Source organism: Ahaetulla prasina, chromosome 5, assembly GCF_028640845.1.
Source record: "Ahaetulla prasina isolate Xishuangbanna chromosome 5, ASM2864084v1, whole genome shotgun sequence".
NCBI classification, from domain to species: Eukaryota; Metazoa; Chordata; class Lepidosauria; order Squamata; family Colubridae; genus Ahaetulla; species Ahaetulla prasina.
The window spans coordinates 80781218-80798991 of record NC_080543.1 but is presented as its reverse complement, the minus strand read 5'-3'; the positions used below and the strand labels follow the sequence as shown (position 1 = coordinate 80798991).

The window sequence follows — 17774 nt, the reverse complement described above, 5'->3', positions numbered from 1 at the left end:
GAAACAATGGAGCTTTCCCTAAGTCCATTTGCCTTTCGATGTCCTCTACCCTTTGTCGCAAGGTTTGTTTTGCTTGGTCGTAGTCCAACTTGAATATTGAGGCTGGGGAGAAGCCTAGTTTGGCAAAGTTGGACTCAACAGCCTTGATTCATGACGAGGAGAATTTGTCTTGGAGATTAATGGAGCAAGGCCTTGCAGAAAGAAGTTAAACTTTAGCCAGAGATTTAAAAGACTCTATAGATTCTTGCTTCGACTTTTCTCAATCCTGTCTCCAGGCGCAGAAGTGCATTTGAGACACAATGCGACATTTGGAGAATTGCTCTACTGAATTTGGACTGAACTTTTTCCAATGGTGTAAAATGTGAAGCTGAGGGTCCAAACAAGGTCCCATAAGAAAACTGTGCTAATGACTTGGCCAGAAAAAGCTTAATTGTGGCAGAGACATAGCACCCTTCCTTTGTGCGGAAAAATTTAAGGATGGTGCTCGCTGATCTTTGGCCCAAGGCAGCCGCATATTCACCATGTGCTTTTCTTCAACCAGTGGCCTGGATGACCCACCTAGGTATTTGAAGGTGGTTACCTGCTCTATATTATGGCCATTTAGATACCATGAATAGAGTTTTGGCCTTTTTGCAAAGGCCATAATCTTTGTTTTCTCATAATTTATGTCCAGTTTATTGTAATTACAGTACTGGACGAGGGCTTGCAAGGCTCTTTTAAAACCTACTGGTGTCCTGGAGAGAATAACAGCATCATCTGCATAGGGGTCTAGGACTTTTTGCCTCGAACTCTTGGCGCTGCCTGTTTCTCCACCAGGGTTTCGCCTCCACGTAATTACACTTAGGCATATTGGGCCATGGCCCCTATGTCCCAGTCCCTTTGCTGTGGCCCATTTGTCATAGTACAGTTTGTGTTGGACTTTTGGGCACACAGGAGAGTTCGAAGCCAGCCAATCAGTGCAAGGGCTTTGGGGCTTTGGGAGTAGAGCGGGCGTTGCAGTTCAGAGGGAGGCTCTGTCAGTTCGGAGCCTCCCAAGGCCACCAAGAACAACGGGCGGGGGAGGATCCAGCCACAAAAGACGGGGGGAGGGGGGCTGTAAAGGAAAATTCCCAGAAAAGGGAAGGCGTTTACTAGGACAAAGCTAAACAGCCTCAGGCACTTGTTAGGAGACGGAAGGGGAGGGGTGGAAACTCCCCTATGTAGGGAATGAGGGAATTCAAAAATAAAATAGTAATGAAGGGAATAGTAATAAACTTGTTATTCTATTGTATATGTTGTGCTGCTATAAAAGTATTTTCTTTTTAAGTATTTATTTGTTAAGCATTTATAACACATGTACCTATGTAAAACGTAAGTATGAAATCAATTGTATCCTTCCGGCATTAAGATCTAAATCCTTCATAAATCCTTTTTCTTTCTTAAATGCCACCCCATTTCCCTAGGACTTAACTAACAATCCACACACCTTTTGCAGGGTTAATAGTGGACCAATAGGAAAACAAAAGGAAGGAATCTGTCTGTTGTAGGGGGATGTAGATCCAGATTAGGGTATATAACTGAGTTTTATAATGTAGTTAGATTATATGCTTTGTGGAAACTTCTTTCCATGCCTATGGTCCATATGCTTGGAGAAGGACATGTCCGCATTATCTTGTTTTTTTGGCATAGGAGAGGGGCCTGTTGAGGGTGCACAGAGACATTCCTTAAAACTGAGAGATGTAGATGTGTAATGGACGGGTACTAAGAGGTACGGGAAGTGCTGAAGAGAAGTAATCTGAGAAAACAAAAAGAGAAATAATGTATTCCTATGAGGCATCTTGGATTAGCTGAAACCCCAGAGGGCCTGTCCAATAAGTCCAAAGGAGGTGGGGCATGGGGGTGGGTGGGCATCGGGATAGGGAACTATAAAATGTAATGCTTTTGAAATTTTACGTGTGGCTTTCTGGCTCAAACTTCTTGTTGAGATCTGCTGGGATACCACCCTATTTTGCATAATTGTTTTTATTCTTTTCTTTTAATAAAGTCTCCCTGACACTGAATGGGAAGAGAAGAGGGGGAGAGAGGGGGAGAGAAAGAAAAAGAAAGAGAGAGAAAGAAAAAGAGAAAGAAAGAAATGCCTCCCTCTGAACTGCAGCCCCCGCTCTACTCCCAAAGCCCTCAAGTTCCTGCACCGATTGGCTGCTTTCAAACTGTCCTGTGTACCCAAAAGCCCGACACTAAATGTACTGCAATGAATGGGCCATGACAAAGGGACTGGGACTGAGGGACCATGGCCCAAAGTGCCAAGGCGTAATAACATGGAGGTGAAACCCTGGTAGAGAAACAGGCAGCACCAAGAGTTCGAGGCAAAAAGTCCCATTCTGTCTGCATAGAGCAGCAGGGCAATGCTTCAATCATCTATTTTTGAGGGGTAGTAATTTGGTTTATTTAACATTTTACCATGTCATTTATATAGAAGTTAAAAAGCAAGGGGGACAAAATGCACCCGTTTAACCCCCTTTTGAGTTTTGACTGACTTTGAGAGGGACCCATGCATATCACACCTCACCTTGAGGGATATTTTAGTATGTAAGGCATGTAATAGATGAAAAAGACTGTGGTCAATTGAGGCAGCTTCCAGCTTCTCCCATAGCTTAGTCCTGGTAACCGTATCAAAGGCTGCCTTGAGATCTATAAAGCTGGCGTATAATGATACAGGTCTATTTGATACGTATTTTTCAATCAGATGATAGAGAATTAAGCATTGATCTATGGTGCCTCTCCCCTCTCTAAACCTGGCTTCAGCAATCAAGTTCTCAAGATCCAGCCACTCCTTTAATTTATCTTGGAGGTGTTTGGCATAGAGTTTGCTGATTATATTGGCAGGATCATCTCTCTTTCTCTTTTTCAAAATTGGGACTACAATTGCCAAGCCCCAATCTTCTGGGAATATGGCCAGTGGAATCGATGTAAGTGAATAGCACCACCAGGACTGGTATCTACCACTCCAAATTGTTTTTTAATATCTTATTTTTCGGACTATAAGACACACCTTAATTTTTGGGGAAGAAAACAAGGAAAAAAGAATTCTGCCTTTGCCTACCAGCATCAGGATCAGCGGTGTCCTCACTTCCACTCGGATTTTGATAATGAGTAGCACAGATCTTTTTATCTGTTTAAAACAAACCCTATCATTCTATATGCATTTAACTGGAGCAGGTGGGGTGGGATGGGGGATGATTTTCATGGGGACAGAAGAGGGACTTGGCACCAAAGGCTCCCCTCTCGAGACACCTCCATCTTCCTACCTATAGCCATAGGCATTGAAAGACTGGCTTTCTCACAGCAAGGCCCAATAGAGACACAGCACTTCAGTCCTCCTGGACACTGCCATCTCGTAAACATGGTCCTGGGCTTCCCAGCAAGCCCCCTGCACCTTTGGAGCCTGATTCTGGAAGAGGCCTGGGGAAGCGCGGAGGTTGGGACTCGGTTGGTGAAGTGGGTGCTGTGCAGGGGGCGTAAGGCAAGGCGCTGCCACCTGAAAACACTGTTGCTGTGATCTCCGCTGCCTGGAGATCCCAGCTGCCTCCCCGATTCCAAAAACAGGGCGTGCGGAGGCAAAACAAGAGCGTCACATTTTTGGGTGGTTCCAGGCAGCAGAGATCGTGGCAACAGTGTTTTCGGGTGGCAACGCCTTGCCTTACGTCCCCTGCGCAACACTTGCTTCGCCAACATTTAGTGATAAAATATAAGCGTCGCGAGACCAGCTGGAAAAATTGTAGGCTCCGACGAGCTCCACGAAAATCCAGCCAGACAAACTATTGTCGGGGGTGGGGATGGGGTCTTTGGACTGGAACCATCCTGTAGGGACGGTGAAGAAGGAGAGGCGTCTCGGATGACCAAGAGGAACAGGCAAGTTCCTCAAAAGGTTGGAGGCAGCTCTTTGGACTGGTGGCGGGGGTGGCATGACCACTCTGAAGCTGGGGCAACTGGACTAAGTTTTTGTGCAGGAACGGTGTTTGAAAGAAGTACTGTACCGGGTGAGTGATTAGCCAACTCACAGGTAAAAGAAAATTTCAAATTGGAACATTAAAAGGTGTCCCAGAGCTGAAATGAGTGGCTAATTGGCACTTGGGAAATTCTATGGAGGGAGAAGAACAAAGAGAAGGCTAGAATACTGAAACCCAACAAAAGTTTTCGTATCTATAATTGGATTTGGAGAAACTAAAAATAATAAAAGAAAAGAATCTGAGGAAAAGTATTTTTTTATGTGGATTTAAAATATTTTTGACAGCTTTGACATTTAGTTGGTTTGAGAAGATTGTGGATTTGTGTAGACATCTGCTGGCAGAAAGGAAGTACTGCAATATTTGTTGGAAGATAAAAGACAAAGTACAGCTGTGACCTTGACTACGAAAATATAATTTGGAAACTGTGGGAACTTTTAAGGAGTATTCCTCTTTCTACATTGCTTGGTTTAGATTCTCAACAGCTGTGGAAGATAGCAAATCCTTAACTTGGAGTGGACTGGATAAATACTTGAATTGGATATTATTTGAAAACAAAAAGAGACTATATGGATTTTAAATCTTAATTAAATGTGACATAATTCAAAAGTGTTAACAATTTCTTAAATTGGCAATATGGAGTCTTGGATGTGTGATGAATTAATTGAGATGTTTAAAAATATGTGTGAATCACTATAGGGTAATAAAAAGTCAGAAATTTTGCTGGAACACACAGAACAGGAAATAGGGGAGGTGGTAAAAGAGAGCATAAATGAGGAACAAGAAAATAATACTGAGAGACGACTTCCGGTATCCAGTGGCAACGGACGTCTGGAAGGTTTCTCCTGCCTCCAGCGCCCGAATCCGGCCGCCGCCGAGGCCCTCAGGGGCCAGGTGTTCCGAAAAGGACACCTGCCGTACGGACGGCCCGCCAGGGGTCTCCCAGCCGACATACAGGACTGTGGGGACCGATGCTGGCGCGTCCTAGGCTTGGCGGGGTTCGGAGGCCACAGGCCGCGGCCATTATTTTGGTCGTCGCCTGGGCCGCTGTGCCCGTGACACCGGGCATTGATTTATAACTGCAGCAGCCTGGTGGTGAACAGGGCACGGAGAAGAATTGAGGAGGAGAAGGAAGGGAATATCGGTAAACGTGAGTGGAGTGCCCGGAGTGCGGGGGTTTTCTCCCGCGGTTGGAAGGAGCACGAGTTATTTTGGAGAGAGGAGAACTTAAAATAAGAAGATTACCGGTTTTGTGGAGCTCTGGAGAGAAGAGGTGATGGAGAAATTTAGGAGGGAAGGTTTGAGGCCCCTCCTTCTGGGGAACAGTGGTGGCGCCCAGCTTCCGCCTTCACTATGAGAATTTTGATGACATCACTTCCTTCGGTTTCCTGGTTGACTAACTGTACTCTGGACTCGTTGCTCCTGTGAGTGCCCCTGGTGGATCCGGAGGAAATTACAAGGATACTGTGCTTGCCTGAGGATTTTGATTCTTTTTTTCAAATGGCAAAAGGTCAGAGACCAACTGCTGGAGAGATGGAGAGAATTCTGGAAAAGTTATCCAATATGGACAAGAAACTGGATGATTTGCAAAGAGGCCAAACGGAAATAAGAGAAGAAATTGTGACTATCCAAAAGGATTTAAAGGATACTCAACAAGTCTCAGCAGAAAACAAGCAGAAAGTGGAAGGTCTGAGGGTGAAATGCGGCAGTGCAGAAAGAGAGGAGACGACAGGCAATGCTGTGCTTGACCACAGATGGATAAAATGTCTTATTTCCTTAGGTTTCAAAATTTGGAAGAAGTGGACCAAGAAGACTTGAGAGATGTTGTGACTAAATTGTTGGGAGAATTTCTTGGGAGAAGTGTTGATTTCATGAATTGGGATGTGGATCGAGTTTATAGAGTTAATTCAATATGCACGCACGCATGCAGTTCCCAGAGAGGTTCATGTCAAATTTGTGAGAAGAGAGACGAGAGATGAAATTCTTAGAAAACATAGGAGTGGGGCACTGATTTACAGGGGCAGGGAGATAGCCATTCTGAGGCAGATTCCCAGACAGGTACGTGAAAAAAGAAAGAAATATTATTTTTTGTCAAGCAAATTGTACCAGAAGGAGTGGGCTTCAGATGGCTGATGCCAGAGGATTGATGATTTTCCGGGAGGGCATTACGAAAAAATCAGTACAATTATGGAGGCTACGGCCTATGTGGAGGAACACAAAGCCTTCCTGGAATCAGATGACCCAGGAATTGAAGAAGGAGAGGTTATAGATCATGGGGCTGAAGCGGCTGCCGCTGTTGCGGCCCTGGAGTTGGGTCAGGCTGAACCCAGAGTTCTGAGATCCAAAACTAGGAAGTGATAAAGATATTTGGGATTGTGTTGGTTTTCCTTATTCTCTTTTGTACGATATTCTGTTTATTCTTGACTCTTCTTTATTACGTATTTAAAATTTGCAAACTTTGCTACTTCGTGTCACCTGCTTGCCTTATGGCTGTTGTATGTGTTAAAAAATTTGAGTAAAATTCTTATTTTAGATAAGAAAAATGAAAATTTACCATACCTGATATGTATTTGTATAAACCTTTTTTGACTAATAAAAACTTTTTGAACAAAAAAAAAAAAAAAAAAAAAAAAGAAAATAATACTGAAGAAAAAGGAATTGAATGCAAAAATCAGTTAGATGATTTCGCTGGGATTTACAGTGGCAAAAAAGGAGTGGATGGGGGAGAACATCCCCCAAAAAAGATCAATCAAAGGGTAAAGAGGGAAATAGTGGAAAGAGATTAGAAAAAACCTTAGGGAGAACTACTCAAACAATATATCTTAAAGTGATAAAAAGGATTCAGAAGAAAATATATAATAAATATAAAAAGAAAAAAGAAAAAGAAAAAAAAGACGTTAAGAGAATGGGATAAAAGGAGAAAACTATCAAGAATTTTGGAGAGACGAAGAGAAAATGGTTAGAGAAGGGAAGATTAGTGGAAAGGAGGAAGGGAAATCAGGTATATACTAGTAGATTTAAGGGAACTGTATTAATATTATTAATTGGGGATGTTCAACTAAGTTAAAGGGTTTTAATGTAAGATTTGAAAATGATGATGTATATTGCTTATAGTAAAACAGAATAGCAGATGAAATGTGAAATGGCAATTTGGTTTAATTTTGAAGACAATTTAAATTAAGAGACAAAGTTGAAATGTTAAAAAGTGGGATGGGGATTTTGAGAAATATATTCTATAATGGAGAAGTAAGATAATTAATTGATGTTATTGTAAGAGATTAGGAATTAAGGGCGGATAGTGGTACTGTGTATGTATTATATATCAAGAAGAAATTAAGATAAGATAAAGCAGTATGGAAAAAGAATATTATGGCTGAAATTGGAAACATGTAAAATGGACTTGGAAAAAAAAGAATAATATGGCAGAAGCTGAAATAACAAGATATGGTAAAAAATGATTAATTTGTGATAAAGAATTATATAAAAGAGATGAATATGGAAAAAATGGGAAGATTGGAATAAAGATTTATATATATAAGATGTATAAGATGTGACCCGGTTAACACTCTGTTCATAAAATATGTATGATGAAAGAAAAATTCTAATAAAACTTGTTTACTAAAAAATTTTTTTATAATTCATCATCATCTGGAAGACCAAACAAATCCTTCATTTCTGCTTCATAATACAAATGAACCACACATATTACATTTATGGGGAGTTTTTAATAAAAGTATACTAAGCAGTGCTGCAGTAGTTAATTTTATATGCTAGTTAATGATCCATTGAATACAAAGTAGCATAATTTTGTGACTTAAAAACACAGGATATTGTAAAGCAAAATAATAAAAATGATATATCTAGCTGTGTCCAACAGCATACGCTATTTTTAAAAAATCAAGAATTCAAGAGATCTGACACCCTAAATAATCAATAGCCTCTTGGCTTAGCTTGCCACAGCGTTGCTAGTGACCATCTTTTGCATAATTCTGAAGACAATTCCTTGGGTTTACTGACCTAAACCTGAGTTCCAGGAACAGCAGCACAATTGATAGAAAAAACTAAAATACTAAGTGTCAGGCAAAAGAAAAAAAAAAAAGCTGTTGCAAATGTACTATCATTCTTTTAACTATAATCCATCGGTAAACATTAAAAGATAGGAGCATCATTACCAAGCATAGTTCAACTGAATTTCCGAATTAGCATTTCTGTTGTGACTCCGGCTCCCGAGCCTGTCCTCACGGAGGAGGATGACTCTGAGAGTGAGGGGGAGGAGCCGACAAGGCCTCCCTCTCCAGGTCCCTCCTTTCTGGCAACGCATTAGGTGCCAGTTGAAAGCCAGGAAGAAGGTGTGTCGGAGCCCCCACTGACAGAGGGTGAGGAGGATCAATCTTGGATTGATCCCAGGCAGCATCGGAAGGAGAAGCATGTGCAGCAAAGGAAGAGGTGTGGCAGGCCCAGAGAGTGCTGAGTCACTGAGCCACACCCCACAGGGGATAAAAGCGGGTGGAATTGCTCTGTAGCCCCTGTGACGGACAAAAATTGCAAAGCATGAACTTCAGATCAGTTGTTTTTGAGTTAAGGTCTGGACTGTGTGAAGGAATTAATCTGTGTACTCTTGGCTGCCTCGGCAATGGCCTACGGACAAGTGGACTCCCGTCTCTGACAGCGATAAGGAACTTGGCAGGCATTTGAACTGTAGCTGCCAAGTCTTTTATCCACAAAGGAAATTCAGGTCGGTTGTAGAATAAATGACTGTTAGATGCTCGCTCCTGCGTTCTTCTGTGTGAGGTGGGGAGTGGGACAGAACAATTTCAGAACTTTTAGTGATGAAATATAATGGCAAATGATGGCTAAGGAAAATGAACAAAAAGTCATTCAATCAGAAAAACAACAACCGGGGAGTTTAAATATATGTGGCTTGCTAAACTTAATTTAATATTAATTCAGTTTCACCTGGCACAATTCACTGCACAACTTCTACAAATCTGTTAGATTTTGTTCATTAAAAAGGAGAAAAAGAAAATCCATTCTATAATGAAAGAATCCAGCCAAAGCTAAAATAAATGAATGCTTATACGCTTACTCGGTTTTATCAGGTGCTCTTCATGGACAATTCTAGTATCATCAGAATCAGAAAGCTCCTTTATGAAATTAGAAGGGAACATGCCAGTCTTCCCATTTAGCACTCCTTCCCACCAACCTTCTTCTACCTGTACCAAGGAAGAGAACATAGTGAATACCTACTTTTAAACCTACAGTGACAACAACAATTTTAGTATTATTACATACAAATCTCTAAATATCTATGGACAATCACATCATTTCCAATATCTTGTAAGATTTTATGGTATATGGTGCCATTCATTTGAATACACTGACATTATTGAATAGAAATATATCTCTATACCCATCAAGTCCGTAAGCAACTGTTTCTGGATGCTATTTTGGTAAATGAGAGGAGTAAGAGACTGAAGTTTAAACTACACAAAGTAAGAGGTATAGGCCTTCGAATCCTGGAATACCATAGTAATGGACCATATATGATATCATACGCCCTTAAAACAATAACCAACTTTTCACCAGTCCAAGATTTCAAGCTGTCTCAGTTTCTAAGAATATTTGCTAATTAGCTTAGCTATGTGCCTTCCTTTCTTTCCATATCTGTTATCCATACTTTGATAGCTTTCACTTTGATCATAGTGATACATTCAAGATAGCTCAATTGCCAAAGAAGAGTGAAAACGCTGAAGCATTGTAGTTCTCGACTTACAACAGTTTGTTTAGTGACCATTTGAAGTTACAATGGCACAGAATAAAGTGACTTGTGACCATTTTTCATACTGATGACTATTACAGCATCCACATAGTCATGTGAGCAAAATTCAGATGCTTGGTAACTGACTCATATTTATGACGGTTGCAGTGTCCCAGGGTCATGTCATCACTTTCTGCAATCTTCTGCAATCTTCTGACAAGCAAAGTCAATGGGGAAGCCAGATTCACTTAAAAACATCTTCATAACTTAAGAACTGCAAAGATTCATTTAACTACTGTGGCAAAAACCTAAAAAGTCTTCTTCTTGAAGTCTGGAGCCTGCATTCCAACTCACCCTTTCCTCCCCCCTTGTTCTTTGGCAAGTTGAGAAGTGATAATGGTTGCAACAGCATAAGCGCACTTCGAGGTTTTTTTTGTTTTTTTTTTTTACATTTATACCCCGCCCTTCTCCGAAGACTCAGGGCGGCTTACAATGTATAAGGCAATAGTCTCATTCTATTTGTATATTTTTTACAAAGTCAACTTATTGCCCCCCCAACAATCTGGGTCCTCATTTTACCTACCTTATAAAGGGTGGAAGGCTGAGTCAACCTTGGGCCGGGCTCGAACCTGCAGTAATTGCAGGCTTTGTGTTCTAATAACAGGCTTCTCTATTGCCTGAGCTATCCCGGCCCCTTGACACTTTTAAGCGGAAGAGATGTATTGTTGTGATGGATATTAGAGTAGGTTTAACACTTTCTTTACAGACACTATTACAAAATTTGATATAATTATATTCTAAACAAATCAGTCTAAAATTATGGCAAATATCCTAATAAAATATACATTACAGCTAATGTTTAATAAGAGAGAGGTTGATATTTATCCCTCTTCCTCACTCTGAACATATAGATTGAATAATACAGAACAATATAATTATATTTAGCAGCAAGACTTAACTAAACTATAATTAAGATATTTAGTTAAAGAATAATTAATTGATCAACAATTGATTCAAGTAGTCATCCAAGGATTATAAATCGGTTTATTTTACTAGCTTGTTAATTAACATTAAAGAATATATTTGAGTAACAGATAATTCTGTTTGAATGTGTGCCAGAATACTTATGCCAAAGTTAGCATGCAATTGATGGGCTAAATTGTAATGATCTTCATCTACAGCTTCATGAACCATGCCATGTGAATAACTGTACCAACATTTCAAAATGGCCAATATAACTATCCACCCTGTAAATCTCACAAAAGACTTGGGTTTATCAGTGATTTATTTCCTATGTTTTCTGTAGCGATGCATTATACTGATTATGCCTATATACAATAGCAAAAATAACACTATCAAGCCTCATATTTCTGTCTGGATTCATTCCTTTTTTTTTAACTTATTTTTAACTTTACAAACCATACTATTGCTTTAAATATTCTGCTCTAGTAATCCATCCATTCAACTATACAGTAATAATAATAATAATAACAACAGAGTTGGAAGGGACCTTGGAGGCCTTCTAGTCCAACCCCTTGCCCAGGCAGGAAACCCTACACCATCTCAGACAGATGGTTATCCAACATTTTCTTAAAAATTTCCAGTGTTGGAGCATTCACAACTTCTGCAGGCAAGTCGTTCCACTTATTAATTGTTCTAACTGTCAGGAAATTTCTCCTTAGTTCTAAGTTGCTTCTTTCCTTGATCAGTTTCCACCCATTGCTTCTTGTTCTATCCTCAGATGCTTTGGAGAACAGCCCGACTCCCTCTTCTTTGTGGCAACCCCTGAGATATTGGAACACTGCTATCATGTCCTTCTTTTTATTAGACTAGACATACCCAGTTCCTGCAACCATTCTTCATATGTTCTAGCCTCCAGTCCCCTAATCATCTTTGTTGCTCTTCTCTGCACTCTTTCTAGAGTTTCAACATCCTTTTTACATTGCAGCGACCAAAACTGAATGCAGTATTCTAAGTGTGGCCTTACCAAGGCATTATAAAGTGGCACTAACACTTCAGGTGATCTTGATTCTATCCCTCTGTTTATGCAGCCCAGAACTGTGTTGGCTTTTTAGCAGCTGCTGCACACTGCTGATTCATATCTAAATGGTTGTCCACTACGACTCCAAGATCCCTCTCACAGGTACTACTATTGAGCAAGGTACCACATATACGGTACCAGTACATTTTGTTTTTTTGGCCTAAATGTAGAACCTTACTTTTTTCACTGTTGAATTTCATTTTGTTAGACAGTGCCCAATGTTCAAGTCTGTCAAGATCCTTCTCTAATTTGAGCCTATCTTCTGGAGTGTTGGCTATTCCTGCCAGCTTGGTGTCATCTGCAAATTTGATGAGTTCCCCATCTATCCCTTTGTTCAAGTCATTGATGAAGATGTTGAAGAGTACTGGGCCTAAAACAAAGCCTTGGGGTACTCCACTGCATACTTCCCTCCATGTGGATGTAGTTCCATTGAGGACTACACGTTGAGTGCGGTTGGTCAGCCAGTTACGAATCCATCTGGTGGTGGTGCTGCTAACCCACATTTTTCTATTTTATCTAGTAGTAGGTTATGGTCTACTTTATCAAATGCTTTACTGAAGTCCAAGTAAATTATATCGACAGCATTCCTCTGATCTACTAATTTTGTCACTTTGTCAAAGAATGCAATAAGATTAGTATGGCATGATCTGTTTTTGACAAACCCATGTTGGCTTTTGGTTATTACTTTGTTTGCTTCTAGGTGTTCGATGATTCGTTGCTTGATTATCTTTTCCAGAATCTTCCCCAGTATTGAGGTCAAGCTAATAGGTCTGTAGTTTCCTGGATCTGTTTTTTTTTCCTTTTTTGAAGCTGGGAACTACATCAGCTCTTTTCCAGTCCTCTGGCAGTTCCCCTGTGCTCCAGGATCTTTGAAAGATATAGTTCAGTGGTTCTGAGATCTCGTCTGCCAGTTCCTTCAGAACCTTGGGGTGTAATCCATCCAGTCCTGGTGATTTGAACTTGTCTAGGGTAGACAGGTGTTCACTTACCATTTTCTTCCCTATTTTAACTTGTGTTCCTAATCTGTTTTTTGTGGTGCTGTTTTTGATAGGTTGGATTGTTTTTTCCTTTTGTGTAAAGACAGATGCAAAATATGAGTTGAGTAGATCTGCTTTCTCCCTGTTGCTTGTCACCTTCTTACCAGTTTCTCCCAGCAATGGGCCAATTGTTTCCTTGACTTTTTTCTTGTTTTTAACATGTTGGAAGAAGCTTTTTTATTTTTTACTTTTGTCGCTAGCCTTTGTTCGTTGTGAGCCTTAGCTTTCCTCACTTCATCTTTACAGGCTCGGGCTCTTTGCTGATATTCTGCCTTAGTTATTTGCCCCATACAAATACTTTGTTTTTGGTTTGGATAACAATTCAATTATTATTTTAAATGTTAAACTCTTTAGATTGGTATCTTCTTATTTGGTACTACATATTATTACTAATAAATCAATATAGGATATTTTCTTTTAATATATGCCACCCAAAGTTATTCTGGAGTTGGGCAGTTTTAAATATAATAAAAAAGTAACATATTCTTCCTCTTCAATCAGCCAAGCTATACATATTCTGTAGAATAAACAAACTTAAAAAAAAAAGGCTAACTCACAAATTATGGGAAATGTGCATAGATTTCCATTTTCCTAGCATTTTTCCTACACCAGTATAGCAACAGAAATAATAGGAGTCTCTTTTGCTTTAGAGGGGTGCTCTGCATCTTCTCATTGAATTTATTTATTTTACAATTTATTTATTAACTATGATCAGGAACTGTATTCAAAATATAAGATAAATTTGGATGCTGCAAAGCTTAAAAGCGCTACTTACTTCTCCCACTACCTCAATGATATCTCCAACTTTCAACTCCAGTTCATCTTCATTTTGAGGCATATAACTGAAAGCCACCTGACATCGTCGCCGTCTATTTCGTTCACCTACAATTGAATAAGATCCCAATATTTTTATTATTAATTTTAAAGTGAATATTTAAACAGATAGAGATGACAGAAAGATTGGATTTTACCCCTTTGAACACACATTTGAGTTCAACTTAGCACGCTATTTCTCAATGTCATAAAGACAGTCAGGCAACTTGCAATGACTACTGTTTGTCAAGCTGATAAATTGGTCCCTAGTGTTAAACTTTATAAATGATATAAAATTTGCTAGAAATCAATTTGTACTCATAGTGAGTTTTTTTTATAGTGTCTTGTATAGTGACTTGCACAGCTTTTTTCTGAAATGCCTTCCAGTCTAACCTATAATCCTGCAATTAGAATTGAAATCTCCACCAAGTACTAACCAAACCCAGTCTTGCTGAACCTCTAAGCCCAGAAAAGGGTCAGCCCAAATGTGTATTAGTGATCACTGTCTGGTCTTAGGCTACATGTTTGAATTAAGGTAGCAACGTCATGGACGTTCAGCAAAACCAGGCTTGACTACCAGTAACTAAAGTAAGAAACTACCTGCTTTAATATAAAACTTTCTCAAAGCAATGTCTATTTATTATTCCTTTGCCTTGAATAGTTATTATCTGACAGATAGGTTGTCAGGCCTGGAAACCATACTAGACTTTAGGGTTCCAGACGCTGCCACATTTTTCCCCTGAGGGGAAGAAGGGGGGTTGAGGGGTATGGTAACATTCTTCAAGCGGTCAAGGTCGGATGGTGTTCACATCTGCAGGAAGAGTGGCGAGAAGATATTCGAATGAACTGGGAGAACGTGGGACCATGTGATCAGCAAAGGGGTCAGGGGGGTGGGACTCTTGGGGTTTGTATAACCGGGAAAAGAATCTGGAAGTTCAGTTTTGGAATTTCACTCATAGTGTGCCAGTTTCCTCATGCTAGTAAAGAACTCTGAAAGATAATGGCTTCTGAGTTTTTTTTATGCAGAAGAGGTTTTTCTGGAACCTTGACATTATTCCAAAACTCATAACTTTCTTTTGCTTAACAGTACCCTCTCCTCCGCTCAGAGGGGGTCCGTTAGGGGGGTGCTGGGCCCCAACCTCCGCAACCTCCACAGCGGTGTAAAGACCCAGCAAAGCTGGAAGGGCAGCAAGCTGAAAGCGTGGAAGTAGCACAGAAGTTAGAATCTGAGGACTTAGTTGAAATCACCTACTTTCCATCGGAAGATATGACTCAAAAACCCGAAGTGGTAGAGCCTGCTTGTCAGCTTGGTGCACGGCCCAAAGACTCCGATTTATGGGTAAGCTGTCGTTCAGGAGAAAACATTTCCCTGGGGTGGAATGGAGAGCCCCTTCCCTCTTCTCAACCTCGATGGAGGACAGTAAAACCCGGAGAATCGGGAGAGTCACTGGATTGGGACCTGAGAAACCCCCTGAAATCCCAGTCCCTATTAGACCTCCCAGAAACTTTTGAGCGTTTGGAAGTGAGGCCTCGTATAAGCTCAGCTCACCCACCTCGAGAGCCTTTAGCTCAGCCTAAATTCACCTTCCCTCCCACCAGAGAGGGAGAAATTACTGAAGCTCAAAGCCGTTCCGATGAACGCAGGAAGACCTCCCTTCCCTCCTTCAGATGGCAGGGAGTTCAGGCAGCACCAGGGACTTGGGGGGGAAATCGCAACTCCCCCCTCCAATTGACTTTTCCCACCAACAGAGGCCTACGCTGCCTCCTGCTGCTTCTATTCCTCCTGGTTGGGCATTTTATCCTGGACAAGGATGGATCCAATACCAATGGCAACCAGCAAGTTCAGCACCTTTCTTTCCTGGGGGCCCCAGGCCGATTTTTGCCTCGTCAGCTGAAGCATTTCAAGGACTTCCTTCTCAGCAGCCAGGGGGAATTCCACCCCCCTTTACAACTTAGCAACCAGCCACAATAGCAATGGCCCTCCCACAAATCCCTCTTCAACCGCAAGCAGGCCAGCTAAACCCACCTGCACCCCCTCACCCAGCCCCTCCCCTTTTCAAACCAACCTTTGATGGGAATCCACACCACCTGGCTTACTTTCTCAGCAGAATTGAGACTTACGTTGAACAATATAGACATCAATACCCATCAGAAAGAAGCCTAATCAACGCCATCTCAGATGGTATGAACGTGGGGCTAGCCTCAGAATGGATAGCTCAACTACACAGTGAACGTGCACCAGAACTAAACAATGTTCACGGATTCATGGCACTGCTTCGCAACCGGTTTCAAGATGATGACCTAATTGCAGAATGTGAAACCACCTTAAAAACGATGAAGCAAGGTAACAGGCCTCTAAAACAATTTGTATGGGATTTCAGAAGGGTTGCTGGTAATCTTAGACATTGGCCAGATCGCATCCTCCTCCACTACTTCAAAGAGGCAATCGATCAAAAAATCAGAAAAGCCTGCTCCACCAGAGGAATCCCAGAACAACTAAATGACTGGTACAACGTGTCCATAGCTCTGGACAGAGAATTCAACCCCCTCCAAAGCCAATCACCAACTACAACTCCATAACGACCATCTACAAGACCCTCCCTCTTAAAACCAACCACACCCTCCACCTTTCAGCCTTCAACAATAATCAAATGCTACCGTTGTGGAAAACTAGGACATCGGGCGTCAGTTTGCCTAGCCCCAACACCCCTCCCAGAGTATCGCCCACCAACTGCTACCCGACCACGCAAACCCCCTCGAAAAAATCCGAATACCAGTCGCTTTGCGAGACAAACCATAGACCTCCCTACTGACCTTCCGTCATCTGATTCACCTCCTGACAACTCAAACCAAGCAGAAAACGACCCAATGGTGAGTGCACCCATTCCTCCTTTTGCTATCAAAGTAAATTTAATAATTCCAGGGGGAGGGGAAAAAAAAGATTTAGAGGCTATTGTGGACACAGGATGCACCAGATGCCTAATTTCAACCTCTACGGTCGCCCAACTCCATATAAAAACATTTCCCTTGAAACACCCAATTAAATTCCACCAAGTAGATGGAACCTTGATTGGTGGTGTTCCAGCGACCCAAATCACACAACTGGTTCACTTAGAAATTGGAGCCCATCATGAACTTATAAGATTCATAGTAATTCCAAAGATGTCAGAATCCATCGTTCTGGGTTTAGGTTGGTTGGACAAATGGGAATCCACAATCAAATGAGAAGATGGATTCAGGAAAATTATATGGACTTTCAGACCCTTAGACCCAATTCCCCCTGCCGAAAAAAACCTTATCCAAAATGACCACCAGAGGGAACCAACAACCACCATATCCAATCCATCTCCTAATGAACCACGCATCCGTAAAGCATACATGGATTTATCAGACGTTTTTAGCGAGGATGAATGTAACCTCTTACCCCCCCCCCCGACAAACTGACTGCGCAATTGAATTGCACCCGGGGGCAAAATTATCAAAACCCAAAATGTACTCAATGACGCCAGCCGAAATGTCTGAACTAAGAAAATACATTGACACTAACCTAGCCAGAGGGTTCATTGAACCAGCAAAATCACCTGTAGCTGCGCCCGTGTTATTTAAACAAAAGAAAGATGGTTTGCTTAGATTGTGTATTGACTACAAAAATATCAATGCAATTTGCATACAAAACACATACCCTTTACCACTTATGCACGATTTGTTGAACCACTTATCAAAAGGCAAAATTTTCACCAGATTGGATTTAAGGGAAGCCTATTACCGGGTCCGCATCAAGGAAGGTGATGAATGGAAAACGGCTTTCAACTGCCCCTTGGGCAGTTTCCAATACCGTGTCATGCCTTTTGGCCTCTAAGGGGCTCCAGCTGTTTTTATGCAACTAATTAATGAAACCCTGCACCCCCATCTCTACAATGGGGTTCTTGTCTACTTAGATGATATTCTTATCTACACAAACAATATCGAAGAACACATCAAATTGGTCAGACAAGTCCTTAAAAAGCTCCTAGCGGCCAAGCTATATGTCAAACTCTCCAAATGCGAATTCCATAAGGAATCCCTAGACTACCTAGGTTACCGGATATCAAACAAAGGTATCGAAATGGACCCAGGAAAAGTAAAAGCGGTGTTGGATT

At 41.2% G+C, this 17774-nt stretch overlaps 1 protein-coding gene across 6 annotated transcripts in view; it reads right to left on the bottom strand.

The window, feature by feature from the left end:
* The window catches only part of SH3KBP1 (SH3 domain containing kinase binding protein 1), a 264182-nt gene that overhangs the window by 149075 nt on the left and 97333 nt on the right, over window positions 1–17774 (bottom strand). For 5 of the 6 annotated variants that reach the window (XM_058185828.1, XM_058185832.1, XM_058185829.1 and 2 more), the window contains exons 3-4: window positions 13598–13704; window positions 9073–9199 (exon numbers count right to left, since the gene is read on the bottom strand). In XM_058185828.1, the coding sequence (XP_058041811.1) occupies window positions 9073–9199; window positions 13598–13704 (234 nt within the window). Of the gene's footprint in view, window positions 1–9072; window positions 9200–13597; window positions 13707–17774 lie in introns of all 6 variants that reach the window. The other variant, XM_058185831.1, reaches the window with a different exon arrangement.